The sequence below is a fragment of the Eublepharis macularius genome, chromosome 6, assembly GCF_028583425.1.
Source record: "Eublepharis macularius isolate TG4126 chromosome 6, MPM_Emac_v1.0, whole genome shotgun sequence".
NCBI lineage: Eukaryota > Metazoa > Chordata > Lepidosauria > Squamata > Eublepharidae > Eublepharis > Eublepharis macularius.
The window spans coordinates 134,842,569-134,862,842 of NC_072795.1; the positions used below are offsets into that span (position 1 = coordinate 134,842,569).

General features: G+C 42.5%; 1 protein-coding gene across 2 annotated transcripts in view; it reads left to right on the forward strand.

The window, feature by feature from the left end:
* CSGALNACT2 (chondroitin sulfate N-acetylgalactosaminyltransferase 2) overlaps nt 1-20,274 on the forward strand; it is a 49,532-nt gene that overhangs the window by 21,414 nt on the left and 7,844 nt on the right. For both annotated transcript variants that reach the window (XM_054982477.1, XM_054982478.1), the window contains exons 3-5: nt 12,822-13,038; nt 14,535-14,636; nt 16,411-16,589. In XM_054982477.1, the coding sequence (XP_054838452.1) occupies nt 12,822-13,038; nt 14,535-14,636; nt 16,411-16,589 (498 nt within the window). The remainder of the gene's footprint in view (nt 1-12,821; nt 13,039-14,534; nt 14,637-16,410; nt 16,590-20,274) is intronic.

Genomic DNA, 20,274 nt, shown 5'->3' on the forward strand with positions numbered 1-20,274 from the left:
TAAAACATTTTTATCCTGCCTTTCCACCCACGTAGGGGCATCAGATGATAAACAGTTTTAAAAAATCAAAAAGAACTTTAAAGAACAATTATATATTTATATGTGTGTGTGTGTATATATGTTAATAACAATTAAAGACAAAAACAGGAAGGGAGCACCTAATGGATGATGATAGATGGTAGCGATAGAAATGACAGAATCTTGTCCAAATGTTCAAAACCTCAATCGGGTTACTCAGAATAATAATAATAGTTGAAAAAAAACAATTGCACACTCTTGAATAACGTGTGTGAATACTCAGGGTACCCAAACAACTACTGTATCAGTGTAGCAGCAGCTACTGCATATAGCTTCAATGACACATTCTGCTTGCTGAAAAAACCCTCATAGGCATACAAACTTTTGTACTGTTAGGATTCAGGTGTAAAACAACACCATAGTCTGGCTCTACATGAATGATTTTGGAAGGAGCATCTGCACTTTCCCCTCCCTCTCATGCTCTGCAGTGTTCTCATCTTGGTTTGCGTTATAGCAGTTTCCTATAATAATGACACTGGCCAACCGTGGTCTGCTGCTTTGTATGCAGTGCAAACTGTGGTAGCCTCCAACTGCTGCTGCCTGCCTGGGATTTGACATCTTCCCTAGTTTTTTGAAGGATCTAGCGGGCCAGGATGCATCACTGGTAGACTGTATTTGATTTTGTGGTAAATTTACCCATCAAGTGTATTACTTTTCCCAGCCTGATATTGTTATCTGCTTCAGTATCATATTTGGCTTTTTCTAGTGAGTCATTTTTATTAAGGCTGTCAGATTTCACCTTCTAATTTTACTTTCTTGCAGTCTGTCCATAATCCTAGCCACAAAACAAGTCCTTTTTAAAGTTCCAAGCTGTAATTGATAGGTCACAACTGAAGGCTGGTACTAGTGAATTTTAATGGTGTTTTTAATGGAGCATATTTTAGTAATTCTAGATGTACTCAGTATTTTCCATTACAGTTTCGAAGCTAGTACGTAGTATGCCAGAAAGGTCAAAAGTATGAGCATGCTTGAGCCAACTTGTTTTGGATCTTGGAAGATTCACTTACTACAGCAGGAATAGTTTTTAAAAAATATGTCACAGCTGCCAAAATGCGGTAATGAAATATAGCAATGAATTCCTAGGCTCACTGAAAACGTTCATGTCAAGACTGTCTTGAGACTGTCACATTCACCATAACACATCACATTGGTAAAGTACTGCCAGGTGTGTGTGTGTGTGTGTGTGTGTGTGTGTGTTGGTTTTTGCGACTGCCTTATCCCTAACCAAATGCTAATTTGAAATGATCTGTTAAGAGGTATTCAAGTCTTTCATTGACAGTTTGTTCTTCTCTTTATAGCCCTTTTATTGTATTGTGCATAATATATGAGAAATATATGTAAATCCTAAGTATACAAATCCTAAGTATATGAAGTATATGTAAATCCTAAGTGTTACTTTTAATGTAGTTCCCTAGAAAACAATGCCTACGAAATGATCACTTTTTTCCTGTGGCCAAGCCTAGTGTCTTGGATTAAAGAAACTGTTGAATTATTATTATGCAGTATTGCATAATATTATTATGCAGTAATCATTAGGGTGGGCTAGCTGCTGGCCACAGTCATATAACTAAAGATATAACTTTCAGAAATGTTAAAACCGTGAAAGAAAAACAATTTCTCCCTCACTCCAAAGGAAATTTTTAGGAAAATTGAAATGCATGCAGTAAATACTTATCAGAGGCCGCTTCCACATGGGAGCCAGGAAGCGCCTGCATTAAAGGGGAGCGACCACATGACGCCATGCTCATTCCAAGAGCAATTATTGCCATTCTTGGGGTTTTTCTGTTTAAGCAGGAATAAAAATAAAATCTGTTCTTCTCTGGTTCTGTGGGGGATCTGTGGAGCGGCCGTGGGTGAGCGTCTCTGCACGGGTTCTGTCCATTGCTGCTATAGAAAATGGGTGAAACACAAAATGGTGCACAGCAGTTCCCCCACCCCCTTCAGCCCTTCAAAAGGGTCCTTCCCTGCCAAGCTTCACTGCCCTGGCAAGGATTGGCTCAGAAAAGAAAGGGAAAGTGAGGGAGAGGGTTAGTTCCAGGCTGTGCAAGAGGATGGCACAATTGCTGTTATCCCTGCGCTTTTGTGCATGCTCAATGGAAGGGAAAGGGGAGGAGCAGGGGGCGGGGCAACAGCGGCCAATGGCAACAGCGGCCAATGGCAACAGCGGCCAATGGGTGTGTGTGTGTGGATGTTTTTCCCATACCACTGGCTGCTATTGTCATGGCGGTGGTGCATTCTAAGCTATATTCTTACGCAATCATAGAACTTTTCACTGCTTTAACAACACAAAACATAACATTTAGAATTTGGTGCTTAAAACTGTACTCTGTGGCATAATTTAAAAATATAAATGCCTCAGTTTGCGGGGTGGGGGGGAGTAGTTTACAAGCAAAATTGGGAATATACTCAGTATTTGAAAGAGAAGGGCAAATTGTGCCTTCTCAGAAGAAGAAAAAAATAAAAGTTGAAAATAGTGAATCAGATAGGAAGTAAATCTCATATAGACATAATAGGGCTGGCAGCATATTTGGATATCGAGTTAAACTGTATATCATTGAAAACACTGAAGTCTTTCAATAGTATTATCATAGGCCATGATAGCATGTTAATTGTTGAGAATATTAGTCACATTTCAACAATCCATCATTTCCTTGGAAATACGTTGTTTGTCTACATAGTACATGGGAATCTAGTTTGGTTTTTCAGAGATGTTTTGACAGAGAGAACTCTTGCCCTAAGCATTTTATTCATTCTATAAATATCCAGATTTTCAGTTGGAAAAAAATTACACGTTTTGAATTTTTTTTCAATTTATTTTGCTGGGCCTTCTCATGTCTAAGTTACAACCGTCATTCCTTTAAGAAGAGTTAGTTAACTTTATACTTCTGTGTGCGTGAGCAATTAGCACTGGCCCCCAAATGACATGTGTTTGGTTATAATCAAGCAACCAATGTACCTGATGACTAAATCTTCCTTCCCTGATAATTCTGTTCCTGTTAATGATTTTAACATCTTGCATGTCTGGTCAATTCATAAAATTGTGACCCTGTTGGGAACGCTTTAGGCTTGGATTATGCACACACATTCCCCCCCCCCCCCCCACACACACACACCAAAACATTCTGGTGCCTTACAGAATATTTTTTACTGGAATGTCTTGAGGACTCCCCCACCCCTTTTTGATTCAGTTAAAAGAAATCTTAGTTACTGATCATACACTGTTTCAGCATCAGATGTCGAACTCCATTTAGCCAGCAAAGAAGAACAAAATCTGTTTGGTGTTTTTATACATAATTGCCTTCTCTTTTAGATTTTCAGTATCACAGAGTGTAGCAGAAATAGTTTTTTGCAGTTGAACTTGGAGTTTTAGGAAACCTAAAGTGCAGAAACTGAGTCAAGTAAATCTTGATTTGCCCCCAGAGCTTGGATTTCAATATAGTTTAGTAGCCTACTACTCAAGGTACAGTGAATGGCTAAAGACAAGTTAAAGTTTCTTAGATTAGGGGTTCTCTGAAGTTTTGGACAATAAATTAAAGATTACTTATTGTGACCCAGTTAATTAAACATTTTTAATTTAAAATATTTTTTATTTTCTGTTTCTGAAGTAAAGGGAAAATATTTTGCTGTCAAAGCAGCCTTGGCTTGGCATGGATACATGTTTAATTTAGATTTAAAGAATGATTCCTGAATGAGACAAGTTTGAAAGGCTAGTCTGAGAAAGCAGATTTTGCTGGTGAACTCCCAGTAAACTAAATGGGTGTGAACTATAGATATATAGATATGATGCCAGCTTGAAGATAATCAGCAAAATAACAGTGCATGTTGGCTATCCTGAGACCATTCGGTCGGGCATCAGCAACATGCATGTCAGTGAAAACTGGGCTATATGCAGCAGGATCTGAATTGAGTGAATTGCTGTGGGAATCTCACAGGCCCTAGGAATGTACAGACGGGAGGATATTAGTCATATTTGGAATCTGGTCATTTTGTGAAAGAATTAGTTTCACTCAGCCACTAAATGAAATGTGGGTTCTTGTCAGGAAATGATCAAAGCTTAATATTACAGTGTCTGATGTTGACTTGCGCAACGTCCCTGAGAATGTTAACCATTCCGTGGAATGGCTAGTGATGTTCTTTATTCATATGCTGAAACCTGAAAATGCTGTGGCTTATTTTAAAAGAAAAAGTAGATCAGTGAGAATGGCCAACGAGGAAACAGAATAGAAATCTCTATGCAGCATAAAGGAGTCTATAACTTGAGGCTGGTAGGCATTAGGATTAGGGGTGTGCACCCAAAAAACCCTCTTGGGGATATGGGTTTCAGGGATCCCCCAAAAATCTGGAATCCCTAAAATCCAGGAAAGATTATTTGATATAATTCGGTGAGATTAGAGAATCCTGGAATTACCCTGCCATTATTCTCTATGGGAAAAATGATTTGGGGGCGGGGGGAGCATTTTTCACCAAATTTTCAAGGAGCCTATTCCTGATTGTCCACTAAAGACCACAAAAAGACAGCACAAGTTTCAGGAAGACTGGACCCTGTGGTCCAGTTCTGTGGGCCCCTAAAGAAGGTGCCCCAAGCCACTTCCTATTGTTTCCTGTGGGGAAACATTTCCACGCAGGCTCTCAGGCAAACAGTCACAGGGACAAGGCTGCCAGTGGCAAACTCAACCCAGAAGAAGCCCAGCAGAGCCAAACTGAACCCCTCCCCACCAAATCCCGAGTACATCTTGCAGAAGGTGCCTAGCCACTCCAGTGTTTCCCTTGACAGGAGAATGTCTAAGCTCGCTCTTAGGCAGGAACACAGCCACTGGCCAAAGGCATGCTCCCAAATGCAAGGGAGGAGCCTGAAAGAACTAAATTCATGGAAGGGAATGAAATTCCCCCAAACCAAAGTAAAGTAAGGGGACCGACATCAAATCAGAATCATGTCAAAGCAGAGAATTCTTCCACCCGAACTAAAGTAAAGCAGGGGCCACTATTGCAACTTAGCCCAAGTGAACCAGTGTTGTTCACAGAAGCCGGGCAGACGAGGAGAGCTCCTGCACGGACTGGCCACTCGCTCCCCTCTCCCTCGGGCCTCACTCTCCCCCTCCCCGCTTCCCTCATGGGGAAAAAAGCATGGGAGATGCCAGGGAAGCAGCTAGTCAAGAGGCTGAAGATGCATTGCCCAGATTGATCTGGATATATCTGGGGGTCTTGATCCAGGATTCTCTCATTTGATTTAGGAGAGCCAGATTTAGCCAAATTGGCAAAAAAAGAGTTGTTTTTTTTACCTGGTTCCCGGATCACACAACCCTAATTAGAATGATGTGGCTGTACTCATTAGTTAGTTATGCCAAAAATCATCTGTAAACCATTACAGACAAACTAAGAGGACCCAGGAAAGAAAACTATCTGGACATTTTCCCGGTCTTTTTTCTGCATACCTGCAAACACGGTTTGGGGTTTTCATGATCATACCAGTGAGCGCCACTTCATGTGTTAGGTGGCGTGATAGAGTACTCCCAACTTTCCAAACTAGATGTGAGCAACTATCAATAATTAAACTAATTCCAGTTAATTGAAATCATATTTTTAAACACTAATAGAATCATAGAATCATAGAGTTGGAAGGCGCCATACAGACCATCTAGTCCAACCCCCTGCCCAGTGCAGGATCAGCCTAAAGCATCTCTCACAAATATTCATCCAGCCTCTTCTTGGAAACTGCCAGTGAGGGGGAGTTCACCACATCCCTAGGTAGCTGGTTCCACTTTTGAACTACTCTGACCGTGAAAAAGTTTTTCCTAATATCCAGCCGGTACCTTTGTGCATGTAATTGAAGCCCATTGTTTCGGGTCCTACCCTCTGCTGCCAACTGGAACAGCTCATTGCCCTCCTCCAAATGACAGCCTTTCAAATATTTAAAGAGAGCAATCATGTCCCCCTTCAACCTCCTATTCTCCAAACTAAACATTCCCAAGGCCCTCAGCCTTTCCTCGTAGGGCTCAGTCTCCAGACCCCTGATCATTCTTGTCGCTCTCCTCTGCACCCTCTCAATTTTGTCCACATCCTTTTTGAAGTGAGGCCTCCAGAACTGCACACAATACTCCAGGTGTGGCCTGACCAAGGCAGTATAGAGAGGGGCTATGACCTCCTGCGATTTCGATGCTATGGCCCCTTTGATACAACCCAGGATTGAATTAGCCTTTTTTGCCACCGCATCACACTGACTGCTCATATTCAGTTTACAGTCCACTCTTACCCCAAGATCCCTTTCACATATACTACTGCCCAGAAGTGTATCCCCCATCCAGTATTTGTGCTTCTCATTTTTGTGGCCCAGATGTAATACTGTGCACTTGTCTTTGTTGAATTGCATCCTATTCACAGCTGCCCACTTCTCCAGAATATTCAGGTCTTGTTGAATTTTAATTCTCTGTTCTTGGGTGTTTGCTACCGCTCCCAATTTGGTATCATCAGCAAATTTAATGAGCAGCCCTTCCACTCCTTCATCCAGATCATTGATAAAAATATTGAAAAGTACCGGGCCCAAAACCGAGCCCTGCGGCACCCCACTGGACACCTCCCTCCAATCTGATGAAACGTCATTGACCACCACTCTGAGTGCGGTCCTCCAACCAGTTCCCTATCCACCGAACTGTCCTATAGTCTACTCCACAGTCTTCCAGTTTGCCCATCAGAATGTCATGGGGGACCTTATCAAAAGCTTTACTGAAATCCAGATAAGTCCCGTCAACAGAGTTCCCCCGATCCAGTAAGCTGGTCACTCGATCAAAGAAGGAAACCAGGTTGGTCTGGCAGGATCTGTTAGGAACAAAACCATGCTGACTTCCCCGGATCACTGAGTGGTCCTTCAGATGCTTACAGATTGATCCCTTTAAAATCTGTTCTAATATCTTCCCAGCAACAGAAGTCAGACTGACCGGCCTGTAGTTTCCCGGGTCATCCTTCCTCCCTTTCTTAAAGATTGGGATAACATTCGCTCTTCTCCAATCTTGTGGCACATCTCCAGTCCTCCAGGAGGCCTTGAAGATGATGGACAGGGGTTCTGCAAGTTCTCTGGAAAGTTCTTTCAGCACTCTTGGGTGCACCCCATCCGGCCCAGGGGATTTGTATTCATCCAGTGCAGCCAGATGCCTCTCCACTACCTCTCTGTCAATGTCAATTAGCCACTCAGGTGTCCTGCCACATTTTCTACTATCTCTAGATGTGCCTGAGTTCTTCAGGGAGAAAACAGAGGCAAAAAAGTCATTAAGCCTGTCTGCTTCCAATAACTGCTTCCAAGAAGCTCAGATGTCATTGCTACACAGTGTTATCTTTTTAAATGTTTCTGTTGCTTTATATGTTGTATAAATTATCTTCAGTGTGTTTTAAATCATTGTAATGTGCCCTGAGCCCACTATGCGAGGAGGGCAGAATAATAATCTAAAGTAAATAAATAAATAGTTTTGTGGGAATGACCTAGAGCAGTGATCCTCATTGCCTTGAGAAGTACATGTGACTCTGACACACCACCATTGGCTCTTCTGAGCATTGTTCCCCGATTTGGCACCATCCCATGTTTTAGAAAAGTGTATCATCTGGCGTCTCCAAGTTAACTTAGAGGGGAGACTTGTGTAGAGTGCATTGCAGTAGTCAAGTCTCGATGCTGCCATGGCATGTATCCAGGGCTTAAACCAAAACTATAACTCACGGAGGAATCCTCATCAGTGACTCGGCATTAAAATGGTCTTAATGAGCTTGTTCATAGGAGTCCCATGACCTTTAACTGCTTGCTGTCTTTCTCTGCAAACAGAACCACATGCTGTGAAGCTGTTCTAATGGCGCATCCCTGTGTGCTTTTTTTCTTTATAAATGGTCTCCATTTTAAGACCTTGGGGGAATAGATGACCGTGACTCAGTGTGACTCAGTTATCTCCCACGAAGCTGTCTTTATTCCGAACACATTCAGCAGTTTTTGCACAATCAGGCCTAGCTCTCATAATCAGCAACATCCCCTCCCCTCCACTGTGTACTGGAAGTTTGTAATGCAGACAAATATTGTAGACTTGCGTCAGAACCAGCTGTCCCATGTGTATATTCACTGCTTTAGCCCTTTGCCTGCTAGTATGTTTCGGGAATAATCATCATATATTTAATGGGGGGGGGATATCATATTTATCGTGCAGCAAACCTTGTATAAATCTTACAGTCGGTAAACATAAGAAGTAAACAGAGAAACAGCCAGACCTTTAGCAGTTTAAATACAGTTTTCTGCCGGCTTCTAAAATTATGGCATACTAAGCAGAAGGCTGTGTGGATATTGTGGGTTGCTGTAACTGCACAGGGGAAGGTTTTGCCTAGTAACTGGATTAATATTTTTTCAGTATTTTCATTGGGAACCAAGTAGAAAAAATAGGGTTTTTTCCCTTTATAATTAATTATAAGTGGAGTGAAACCTATCTAAAGTCTCTTGAAGCCAGTGAGCTTAGAAAGGTGTGGCCTTTTTTAGGATTGCACTTTAATTTGCTTACTGTGTACTGTCTAGTCAGTATCTGCGTTGTAGAGGGACAAGTAATCTACCTTAATTGCCTTCTAAAAGAATGTATACTGCAGAGATATAATTTAATACAAAATATGCTGGTTGATAAATCATGTTCATTTTTTCCTCCAGCTCTTCTCTTCTAAGAAATGCTTTTGACTTCAGTTCCAAATGATTATTTTAAGTATTGGTGTCCATAATTCATCTTGGTAACTATAACACAAGAGTAATGTTAAGAAATGAAAGCCTAGGAAAACAGTTGAATCATTGTATGCTTTTTAATTATGCTTCCCTAGGTTATTGCACAAGGTTTTTTTTTTTAAAAAAATACTTGGGGCATGTTGATTAGTTCCAAACAGCATCAGTCATGGAAATAAATTCTCCGTGCTGTGCATTAGATGGGCTTGAGTTTATTGGGAACAGGAATGTGTGGCTTACTCCAGGATGAACTGGAGTGAAAGGGGTGAGGTGATGATAAACTCTGATGATAAACCGTCAGCTCCGCCAAACTGCAGGCTCAGCAGAGATGGGATGCAGGTCTAAGCGGTTGTCGACACACCCATTTCCATGCTATGTTATACCCCCCAAAAGTCTGCTTACTATAAAAGCAAGAGAGAGAACTCTGCAGATGACTTTTGGAAACTGTTTAAAGACCTAAATGTAACTCAATTTCCATAACTTGGTAACCTAGTCCACAGTGGACCGAGTACTTGTGCCAGAAGTTTTGAGATGATCTGCAGAAATGCAAGTAGTACTAGTGCATATGAGTATGTACCTGAAACTTTTCTAATGTTGAACAAGAAGGTGGGGGCCTGTGAGGCATCTGGAATTGTCCCAACTGCCTCCAAAATCTCCCCTTCCTGGAGCATTGTTGGGGTTGAATTCTCTCCCGCCCGCCACCTGTTGCTTTTTAATTTATTTTTATGCTATTTAACTGACACTTAGCAATCATAGAATCATAGCGTTGGAAGGGATCTTACAGACTGCCCAACCCCCTGCCCAATGCAGGAACAGCCTAAAACATCCCCAGCAAGTATTGGTCCAGCCGCTCCTTGAAAACTGCCAATGGGGGGGAACCCACCGTAGCCCCAGGCAGCTGATTCCACAGTGGAAAGAAGTTTTTCCTAACATCCAGCTGGTACCTTTCCTCCTGTAGTTTAAACCCGTTGTTTCAAGTCCTATCCTCTGTTGCCAAGAGGAACCTTCCCTCTTCTAAATGACAGCCTTTTAAATACTTAGAGAGAGCAATCCTGTCCCTCCTCAACCTCCCAGGTCCCTCAGTCTTTCCTCAAAGGGCTTGGCCTGCAGGCCCCTGATCATTCTGGTTGCTCTTTGTACCCATTCCAATTTGTCCACATCCTTTTTGAAATGAGACCTCTAGAACTGCACACAATACTCCAGGTGGGGCCTGACCGACATGTTCTATACTAAGATAATGACATTTTGTGATTTGGATGTTATGCCTTTGTTGATACATGTCAAGATTGCATTTAACCTTTTTGCTGCTGCATCACACTGAGTGCTCATATTTAGCTTCCTGTCCACCTGTATCCCAAGATCTTGTTCGCACACACTACTACCCACATACAAACACAGACATCTTGGTATCAGTCTGGCTTGTTCACTGGCACTATCCTGGCTGCAATGTAGGCTGGGATACTAGCTGGGTCTCCACAGGTAAGGCAGGGTAAAGGTAAAGCAATGTAGGTTGAGATACTAGCTGGGTCTCCACACGTGAGGCAGGGAGAAGACCATAATCCAGTACTGGTCAAAGGAAACCAGGAGTTGAAGGGTCATCTGCAAGCCAAACCTTGGTTTCACAAAGTAACCGTTATTAAAATAAAGAGCCATTTTACGTTATTTCTGCAAACAACTTCTTGTTGCTTCACTCAAAGGATCCGAAATATGTGTTAACTCTGCATTGCTGGGAAATGTTATTAGAGATCTTGAGGAGAAACTACCTTAAAAGTTACCTTAAAAGCATTTTAAAACATTCCATTTGACTCATATTTGGTCTTTATCAGGCAGGGATATTTTGTTTAAAGTGCAGAATCATAATTTTCTGCAGAGTAGGTAGAGACCCCTATCTTTGGGCAGCCATGCAACGAGGCTTTTGTCTGCCACACAGTGGCCAACCAGTTTGCTATTAGATCAGGGTTTGCCGAATCCCAGGACACCTAGAAGTTTCAGTGCATAGTATTTTCAGCAGTGATTTGTTATAAATGCCTCTTGGTGATTCTCAGTAGAAGTTCAAAGCGTACTTAGATCAGGGCTAGAAGTCAGCTTATCATTGTGATGACAACAACCAGGGTTAACCCATGTTTATTTATATGCTACGACGCGTTTGTTATAACTTTTTTAAAAGTGACAAGAAAATGTGAAGAGGTTAAAATCAGCCTACCTGAAGAGGTCAGGAAAACCCCCACTCTCCTGGCTTTCCACAAACGATGCAAAACTGAATTATACAAGAGGACTTCCTTACTCAGCTAAGAGAGCTGTACTGTAGGGAGGTGGTCTCAGATAGGTACTTCGGTAAAGAGATAGGAACCATAGACTTCGCTACTATGTGCTACTGTGTACTATGTGTTGCATAGAACTGGGTAGTTCTACGATGCTGAAACAGAGGATAAGCAATTCAACATATTCATGCTTATCCTCTGTTTCAGCATTTCTTCAACTCTGTATTAGATTTCAGCTGATGTTATGTCTTTGTATATTTGCATTTATATGCCCTGTTGCATTGTTCATTGAAATGTCCTTGATATTGACTGTACTAATCTCATATTGTGTAATCCGCCTTGAGTCTCAGTGAGAAAGGTGGACTGTAAATGACATAAATCAATAAGATTAAGTCTTGTTATAGCAATTGTTAGAAAGTATGGCCATTAAGATTTTTTTTAAAAAACCTGAAGGCTGAAAAATAAGTCTGACTGCTAAGTTTTTGCAGTGGCTTGTAAAGATATTTTGACATAACGAATTCCAAGCTCAAAAAATTTCTATGAGAAAAAAATATTTTTATTCTTTCCAGCTAAGCAAAGATCCAAAAGGCTGAATTTGAGCAGTGTGTATAAAATCGCTGCAGATACAATCGTACTTGTTCATTTAATGATCTGCCACAGTTGATTTATCAATGTATTCATCAAGTAAATAGATGGGAGTAGAATAATATGCCTGTCTCAGTGAAAAGGTTCTGAGACAGACTGGAGGAAACAATAGCTGCTTTTACTGTCTGAATAGATGCATTGCCTTCAGACAAGGATCTTGTTGTCATTGATCGCCTGATATGTCGTCATTCTACTTGAGGGCTTCCGAATGCTGCCAGGTTGCATTATGGATGTGGGGGTTACCTTTAAGAAATAAACGTGCTGCTCTTCTGCTACTTCACCTTCCCCATTTGGCAGAATTCTCTGTAATAAACTTACAGAAGAATCAGTGTCTTTGGCATAGATTGAAAATGTGCAGTTCAATGACTAAGCTTTATCAGCTAAATCATGTTATAAAACTCTTGAAAATACAGTTTGCTGAATTTCCCAGGAACCAGATTTGTCCAGAATGCTGTTTAGAATTTAAAAGCAGCAACAGGAACTTATTCTATGAAAGTCAGTAAACTGATTGTAAGTATTGATCTTCTCAAAAGGATTAGAGTTGCAGATTAGCACAGTCAAGCCAAGTCATCATCTGCTTAGTGCAGGACTTGACCTATTAAGCATCTTAATATGTCAGTAAAATGCTACAATAGATGATGAAGGCATGCGCTGACTTTTATTTTGAGCATCGGTTTTTTCTGCAGTGACTCTTTGCAGAGTGGAGTTCGGCATGAGCGTGCTTCTGTGTGTGTTCTTGCAGGAGCAGTTAAGGCTCTGCCATGTACAGTTGGATCCTTGTTCCTTCTGTGATGTGCAGCAGCTTGCAAAGGGCCTCAGACAAAAGACTGTCAGAATCTTGATATCTGAAAACCTTCCGTTAGAAATGCTAGGGATTGGATATAGAGCTTTACACAGATGCTTTGTTCAGCTTTCGTGACCCAACTCCCATCTACAATTATCCTTGAGATCTGTTTCATTCCTTCCTCATTTTTCGGTAATGCATCTGGCCAAGTAACAACCTGAAATTTGCCATTTTCCTCCTATGTAGTAATTCTTAAAGCATCAGACTTTTTGTCTCTGAGTTTAAAATTTGTGACTAAAATTTCCTCCTATGGATTGTTCCGAAGGTTATTACCGCACTGAGAGAGACAAAGGGACACAATATGAATTGTTCTACAAGAAAGCAGAGGATATGGAGTACAGGCATGTCACCCTGTTCCGTCCATTTGGGCCCCTAATGAAAGTGAAGAGTGAAACTGTTGACATCTCAAGGTCAATAATAAACATTATTGTTCCCCTTGCTGGAAGGACAGAAGCTTTTGCACAATTCATGCAGAACTTCAGGTAAGTGCATTGGAAACTAAGACCTAAACCTAGTGTAGCCTTTTCCTTTAAGATTAGTCTGTGAGCTGGTTAGACTGTACGCAATTTGAACGTTTTGTAGTATCACAGAATAGCGTTTCCAACTTCTTATGCAGAGTGGTGTCTTAGTTTAAAATATATAAGTTGTCATTGGCCTCTGATGCATGCTGGAGTGCAAACCTTGACCATGACAAAACAGAGCAGGCTGAAACTGAACCCGGTGAAGACGGAGGTCCTGCAGCTGGGACGGAGGCTGCCAGATGTTGGGATCCAGCTCCCTGCCCTGGATGGGACACCACTGGCAACTTTGCCTGTGGTGAAGAGTCTGGGCGTGCTCCTGGATGCCTCCCTGTCGATGGAGGCCCAGGTCACGGCGGTTGCCAAGTCTGCATTTTCCCATCTTCGTCAGATCAGGCAACTTGCCCCCTACCTGACGTCCCAGGACCTGGCTACAGTGACCCATGCAATGGTCACCTCCAGGCTAGATTACTGTAACTCACTCTACGCTGGGCCCGGAAACTACAACTGGTCCAGAATGCGGCAGCGCAGGTCCTGACTGGTATATCCTACCAGTCACATATCACACCTGTCCTGCGCCAGCTGCACTGGTTTCCGGTTGAATTCCGAATCAGGTTCAAAGTGTTGGTTCTTACCTTTAAAGCCCTGAGTGGGTTGGGACCGGCATATCTTCGGGACCGCCTCTCCCCGTACGTTCCCTGGAGACCGCTTCGATCAGCAGATAAATGTTTACTGGTGGTCCCCAGCCCTAAGGAAGCCCACCTTGCTTCAACCAGGGCCAGGGCCTTTTCAGTCCTGGCCCCAGCCTGGTGGAACGCTCTGTCAATGGAGACCCAGGCCCAGCGGGACATATTATCGTTCCGCCGGGCCTGTAAGACAGAGCTGTTCCGCCAGGCGTTCGATGATTGAAGGGGGCGGTGCCAATGTTGGCCTCCCACCTTTTGGGGTGGGGTGGGGGTTCTCCCCACCATTGCACTTGGTTAATTTATTTCATTATTGTTTATTGTATATTGATTTTAGAATTGTTGTTTTCTTGTTCTTATTGATTTTAACTTGTTCACCACCCAGAGCCCCTGAGGGTGGGCGGTTTATAAATTGAAATACAATGATAATAACAACAACAAAGATTTGTGGAATGTAATTCGCTCTATCTGTATGATCAGTGAATTAGCAGTTCTCCTATCTTAACCGAGTGGTAGCAAAGAGAAGCGTAATTTGGAGCTCTGTCATTCATCTGGAAGACACTCCAGCCACGTGTTGCCATAATTCCAGTCTGGCCCACAGTAATTTCATGATGAACTTAGATTGTTTTCTAAATTTCAAGAAGCAAATTTGCTTGGAAGCTGTATGGGTCTTTTTGGTACTTGCTCACTCCAAACTCAAAATGTTTGGTTGAAAGACGTCTGGCTGGGTTATTGCAGTAATGGACTCCAGCTGTTTTGCTTTTCTTTTTTTTTTAGAGAAGTGTGCATTAATCAGGACAAGCGGACTCACCTTACTGTAGTATATTTTGGCCAAGAGGAGCTTTCTGAAGTCAAGAGCATCTTAGAATCAGTTGCTAGGTGAGTTGAGAAAATCCAAATGTGTTTGTTTTTAAAACTTAGGTGTGGGTGTGTATGTGTATATTAGCAATTAGATGCTTGGTTTTTATTAGTATATTAGGAGAAAAAGCTGATGCCAGTTTGGTGTAGTGGTTAAGAGTGGCAGGACTCTAATCTGGAGAGCCAGGTTTGATTCCCCACTCCTCCACTTGAAGCCAGCTGGGTGATCTTGGGTCAGTCACAGCTCTCTCAGAGCTCTCTCAGCCCCAGCAACCTCACAGGGTGATTTTTGTGAGGATAATAATAACACACTTTATAATAACACTAATAATAATGCTCCAAGTGGGCATTAAGTTGTCCTGAAGAGTGGTATATAAAACAAATGTTCTTATTATTATTATAGTTATCTTCCTAGATGATAGCGGAAGTAGCAGTGTTTGCATGTGGGAAAGCTGGGAGGAAAAGGGCAAATGAGAAGTTTAAATGGCCATATAGAAATCGGATGTTATCAGTCTAACTAGGAGCAAAGAGAAACTGACTTAAGGTGCTCAGTTCTATAATTCCAGGCATACTCTAGTGAGAAATAGCAGTCTGTTTTTTCAATATGTATGTGGGCACCTATGTTCCAGTTTCTATTTTTGTGGTCTTTAGAATCAATTCCTTAAAGTTATCTTGAACATTCATAGATTTTTGTTCACAGGTTCAGTTTAGGATGCACTAAATAAGGTAACTTGTGTTTAAGAAATTTAAGAAATATTCTTCCCATGTAGGAAATGTAAATGATCTAGTGGCATAATGAAAAGCAGAGAATATTAAACACTGAAAGATGTTTAAATATCAAAAACATCTAAGTTGGTAGGTGATGGCATTATTTTGCCTAATAATTCACTTTAAAACACATAGTAAACAAGCTGCCATCATTTCTTTTGAAACTCCTTAAATTGAACGGGGGAATAACTGTCTTTCAGCTATGTATCCTTATGCAGTTCTTTTCTGGGACCAGCGTAAATTGACTTACAGCATGCCGGCCCAAATAAAAATGCCTTGGCCTGTTTAAGAATATAAAGAAGGGCTTAGGGGGATCATCTGAGCAGTTCCGGTTTCCCACCACAGAGAACACTCTGGGCCCTAATTGTCCTAATTTCTCTGATAATATACTGGGCTAGCTTGTGTATCCACACTCCCACCTCATGGCTAGCGGTTCCTGCCTTAAAGACTAAAAAAAGAGCAAAAGTCAATGACCCAGGCTTGTTTCCTGCATGTTCCCCCTTCCAAAAGACCCCTAACAGTATAGCAGTAGCCTCTGAGGCTGTCTGCCATTTCCATCTAAGACAGCCATCTAGAATGACGCAGCTGAACACAGCTGTTCCAGCCTTCTTCAACCCCTGCTCTGTATCTTTCACACTGCTAATTTTTAAGGCTCTTTGGAACATTAAAAATGCTCCAGTGCCTTGGGAGAAAGAAGCTGTGCAATCCAGGAGCATGTATCTTAACTAAACTCCACTTTAAAAGCTTCCCCATTAAAAATCCTAAAGACCTTGTGCTTTTTCCACCCCTTTTTTCCTGCTTATGATAAAAGGGCAAAATGCATAAGCAGAAAAGCTAAAGAGTAAAAGGTGAGTGAAGTAAAAAATAAAATCTCCGTAGGAAGCTATTCTTTGTGTACACAGCTCTTGAAGGATTCTGAGCTGTATACGCAGCTCAGCTTGGCTCCTTATTTCTGTGTGTGCTTCCTAACTAGAAATGTGAGGCTCTCCCATTGTTCTCTTCTTACTCATTTATCTCTCCTTTCTAGAGAGACAAACTTCCATAATTACACACTTGTTTCCTTGAATGAAGAGTTCAATCGTGGTCGAGGTTTAGATGTTGGTGCCAGAGCCTGGGAAAAAGGCGAAGTCTTGATGTTCTTCTGCGATGTTGATATTTATTTCACAGCAGAGTTCTTAAATAGCTGCCGCTTGAATGCTGAGCCAGGTACATTTGTATTAAGATCTTGAATTCAGCAGGGGCCGCTGTTACTCCCAAAGGCGGCCGTGTGGTGGGGTGCTGTCGGGAGCCCTTCTAAGCCGCCACTCTTTCTCTGGACTCCACTAACGCAAAACTGCTACTTTCTGTCGACAGAAGACCTGCTGCCAGCCATGATGCTGTAAATGGAATATCTGTGTTCTAGACCTAGATAGATGCCGGGGACAAATGGGGTGTGTGCTGATGGCCTTCTGTCCTTCTTTTAAATGTCCCAGAGGCACTTAGCTTGTCTAAGAGAATGGTGGACTAGATGAAATCAAGTGATTTTTGCCCAGACCCATAAGCTGAGTAAAAGCAGAGGTAGAAGCCCCAAACATCCAGCTGCTTCTATTCCGTCTACTGGAAATATTTTCTCTTGTTAAATTCTGTTTCTTAATCCCCAAATTGTTTCAAAAAAACCTATTTCACTCCTTTCATCTCCCCTGCCCTCCCTTTTATCTCAGCCAGCTGTTCTGCCTAATCCATTACTTCCTAGTCCAGGGCAACAATATGCCACCCACCTCTTCCTTCAGTTAACAGAGAACGGAACAAAGGCTGTTGAAAAAAGAAAGCTTGATCAGCTGCTGGTCCTTGCAGTGACCCAGCATCCTGCCTCCAGAGCCCATGAGCGACCAATAGCACGTGAGCACTCAAGCCTTGTTGGTAGGGCAGGCAAGGGCCAAATATTGTAAGCTGTGTTTGTGTGCTTCTGGTGGAACTTCTTTATTCATTCCCAGTTGTCATTAAAAGGGACAGGGAAGAAACTTAGTGAAAGTGAACAGTGTATTGGGTCTTTCTGAGACTGTAGTGTGGTCATGAAGTTGGTGACTATAGCAATCTGTGCTGTATAAAAGCTCCACTGGAATTTGGAAAGTTTCCTTTAAAGAAAATAGTAATATACTGGGGCCGTGGCAATCTGGTAAAATGAAAACATGATGGAATTTGCAGGAAAAAACAAACCAGGGGTGTCTTTTCCTTTGGGGACTGAGTTTGGAGCTTCGTAGTACTTACACATTTTTCCTTGAACATGACTTGGAAAGTAATCATTTCTGCTTTTGCAGCAAACCATAGTTCATTATACCAGCACCTCCAACTGTTCCCCTCCCAGCTTCCAAACTGCAGTTCTGGTTTGGAAGGAAGAGAATAAGCCATAGTTTATGCCTCAACAGTGCTCTGGGGAGAGGGCAGTGAGAATGCCTGCCCCCTCCCTTTGGCACTCCACTATGCCAGCTTGACATCTACCAGCCCCAGTGGGATTATGAACATCCCCTTTAAAGCTCCACTCACCAGCAACAGCGTCCCTTTGACAGCCAGCAGACTAACAGCCAGCTGTTTGCCAGCTCAACCTTTGGTGTGGGAAAGGGGAGCAACCGGGGAGAGACTACTCCGAAGCCATTATTGCCCCCGTGTGGGATTTATTGGCCTTGCCTCCTTGGGGCTCCTGGGTAGAGGGAGTCCACTGGGCATGCCCTAGCCATGGCTAGGCCCTTTAAAAAGCCTGAGTGAGGGAGGACTCCAGCTCCCAGCCCCAAGTGGAGTAGAGGTAGGGGAGAAGAGGTGGGATAGGATGGTGCCCACCCCTTATCTCTCTCTGTCTGTCAGCCAGTGTAGAATCTGGTGAATGGCTGTGGTCCAGGGCCTGACAAAGAATAACAGCGAACAAAAATGTTACTTGCCATGAAAACAGAAATGATTAGTTTCTGAGCCAAGGGAGAAGAGTACGCAAGTCTGAGCATTCCCAGCCTCATTCCCTTTATGACCGAAAGTTGTTCCTCTTTGCATACGAATCCCATGAAGAACCCGCATTTGTTTTTCCTTGTAGCGTGTCCCTTCAGTCCAGTGAGCTCCCTGCCCACGTGCTGCTATTTCTTTGGAGATTCTTGTTCCAGGTTTTGAGGAGCAGTAGAAAAGCGCCCCACCCACAGATTTTAGCTATTGAAGTTATTCCCAGAAAACGTTTACTTTCATGTTTACATATCAACTATAAAATTGTGGTTTGAAATCTCTGTTAATATAGCTGCCTGTAACAAATTGCTTAAATATATAAAATTGGAGCAGTCTAACAAAGATTTGTGTGTGGTCATTCTTTTTTTCTCTCAAGAAAATGGGTGCAGAGTTAGGTTCATGTAAGATACAAATTTAAATTCAGAAAACAGATCTCGAATGTTAGCCATTTAATAAGAAAATTATTCTCCCCTGAAGTCGTAACTGTGAAAGTCGAGAGCTGCCCTGTCACGCAGATGCGCTGGAAGTTGCATGAGTGGCTGGCGGTTCTGCTTCCCTAGGAACTGTATGAGCACAGCGAGGCTGGGTGTGCATCTGTCATCAGGCACTTGCTTTACTACTACCATGTAGTTGTGGTGAAAAAGCTGTTCTCTGTAGGGAAAGTTTAGATATGTGAGCTGTGGCAGAGTTAAATGATGTTAAGTTGTTATAAAGATGTATAGCACTTCAGTGGTGTCAGTGGTAATGTAAAATAAACCAGGCCTTTGGTGATTGAGGCAAGCGGGCCACAAATTTGGCCTCCTACCAGAGGGAGGAGCATATCCCCTCTCTGGTTTTTGTTTCTTTCACCTGCTGACTCCTAGCGGCCCTCGTGGGCCCAACATGACTGTGTGCAGGACTGTACAATGTGCACTGCTGAGGGTGGATTTGTGAATTGTATCTGCTTTATTATGCTACCAGTTTTATCTGTTATATTTTATGTCTTTTAATGATGTGATCTACTCTGAGCCTACTCGCAAGGAGAGCAGACTATAAATTTAAGAAATAAGTTACTTGAGATTTTAGAACTGCATCTAGTCTCATTTGGCTTTCAGTGTAGCAGCCGAGACATAAAGATTAGTGGTAACAATCTTTTTTTTCAGCATTACTTTTGCTATTGTTGGATCGGGTCTCACAGAGCATTTGCACTGGTGGGATCTCAAGGGACATTTGGAGCTGCAGTGGGCAGGGGCCGAGTGTAAGGCCATGGATGACAGGATATGGCAGACAGATCCCAGTACCATAGCAGCAAGAAGTCCAGGGTCTTGGTTAAATGGTTTTATTCAGAAATCATATCATTTCCATATATATGTCCATAGGATTACTCAGAAGCAAAGCAAGCATCTAAGCTGTAAAAGCAAGAATTGACAGGAATGGGAACCTGTGGAAAACCCCTTCCTCTTAATACACATGTTTGCTCCTTCCCCCTCCCAACAATAAACAAGATTTTGGCGGGCACTTTATGTGAGAACATCTCACATATTTGTACTATCCGGTAGAGTCACTGCGAAAGCAAAAGATCAAAGTCGAGTCATAGCAATGCCTTGGGAATGAGTAGTCTACAAGGTCATGAACACTGAAAGCTTCTACAGTCCGTTAGATAAGCACCTGCACGAAGTCTATGAAAGAAACAGTTATGGCATTGACAATATGACATTAAGTTACAGTATGAAACATTGGTTCAGTGTTAGCATTGGCATGGATGGGGCTCTGACATGGCACCGAGGGGCTGAGGAAGCCCCGTTCTGCTGCTGGAAGGGTTTCAGTTAGCAAAAATGCATGTGAGGAGGTCACCAGGACTGGCTTTGACTAGGGATGCTTGTACACTACGGGTTGCCTGATCCTGCCCTGCAGCATCATATCTGGTGCTGGTCACAGGACCGTGTGACAC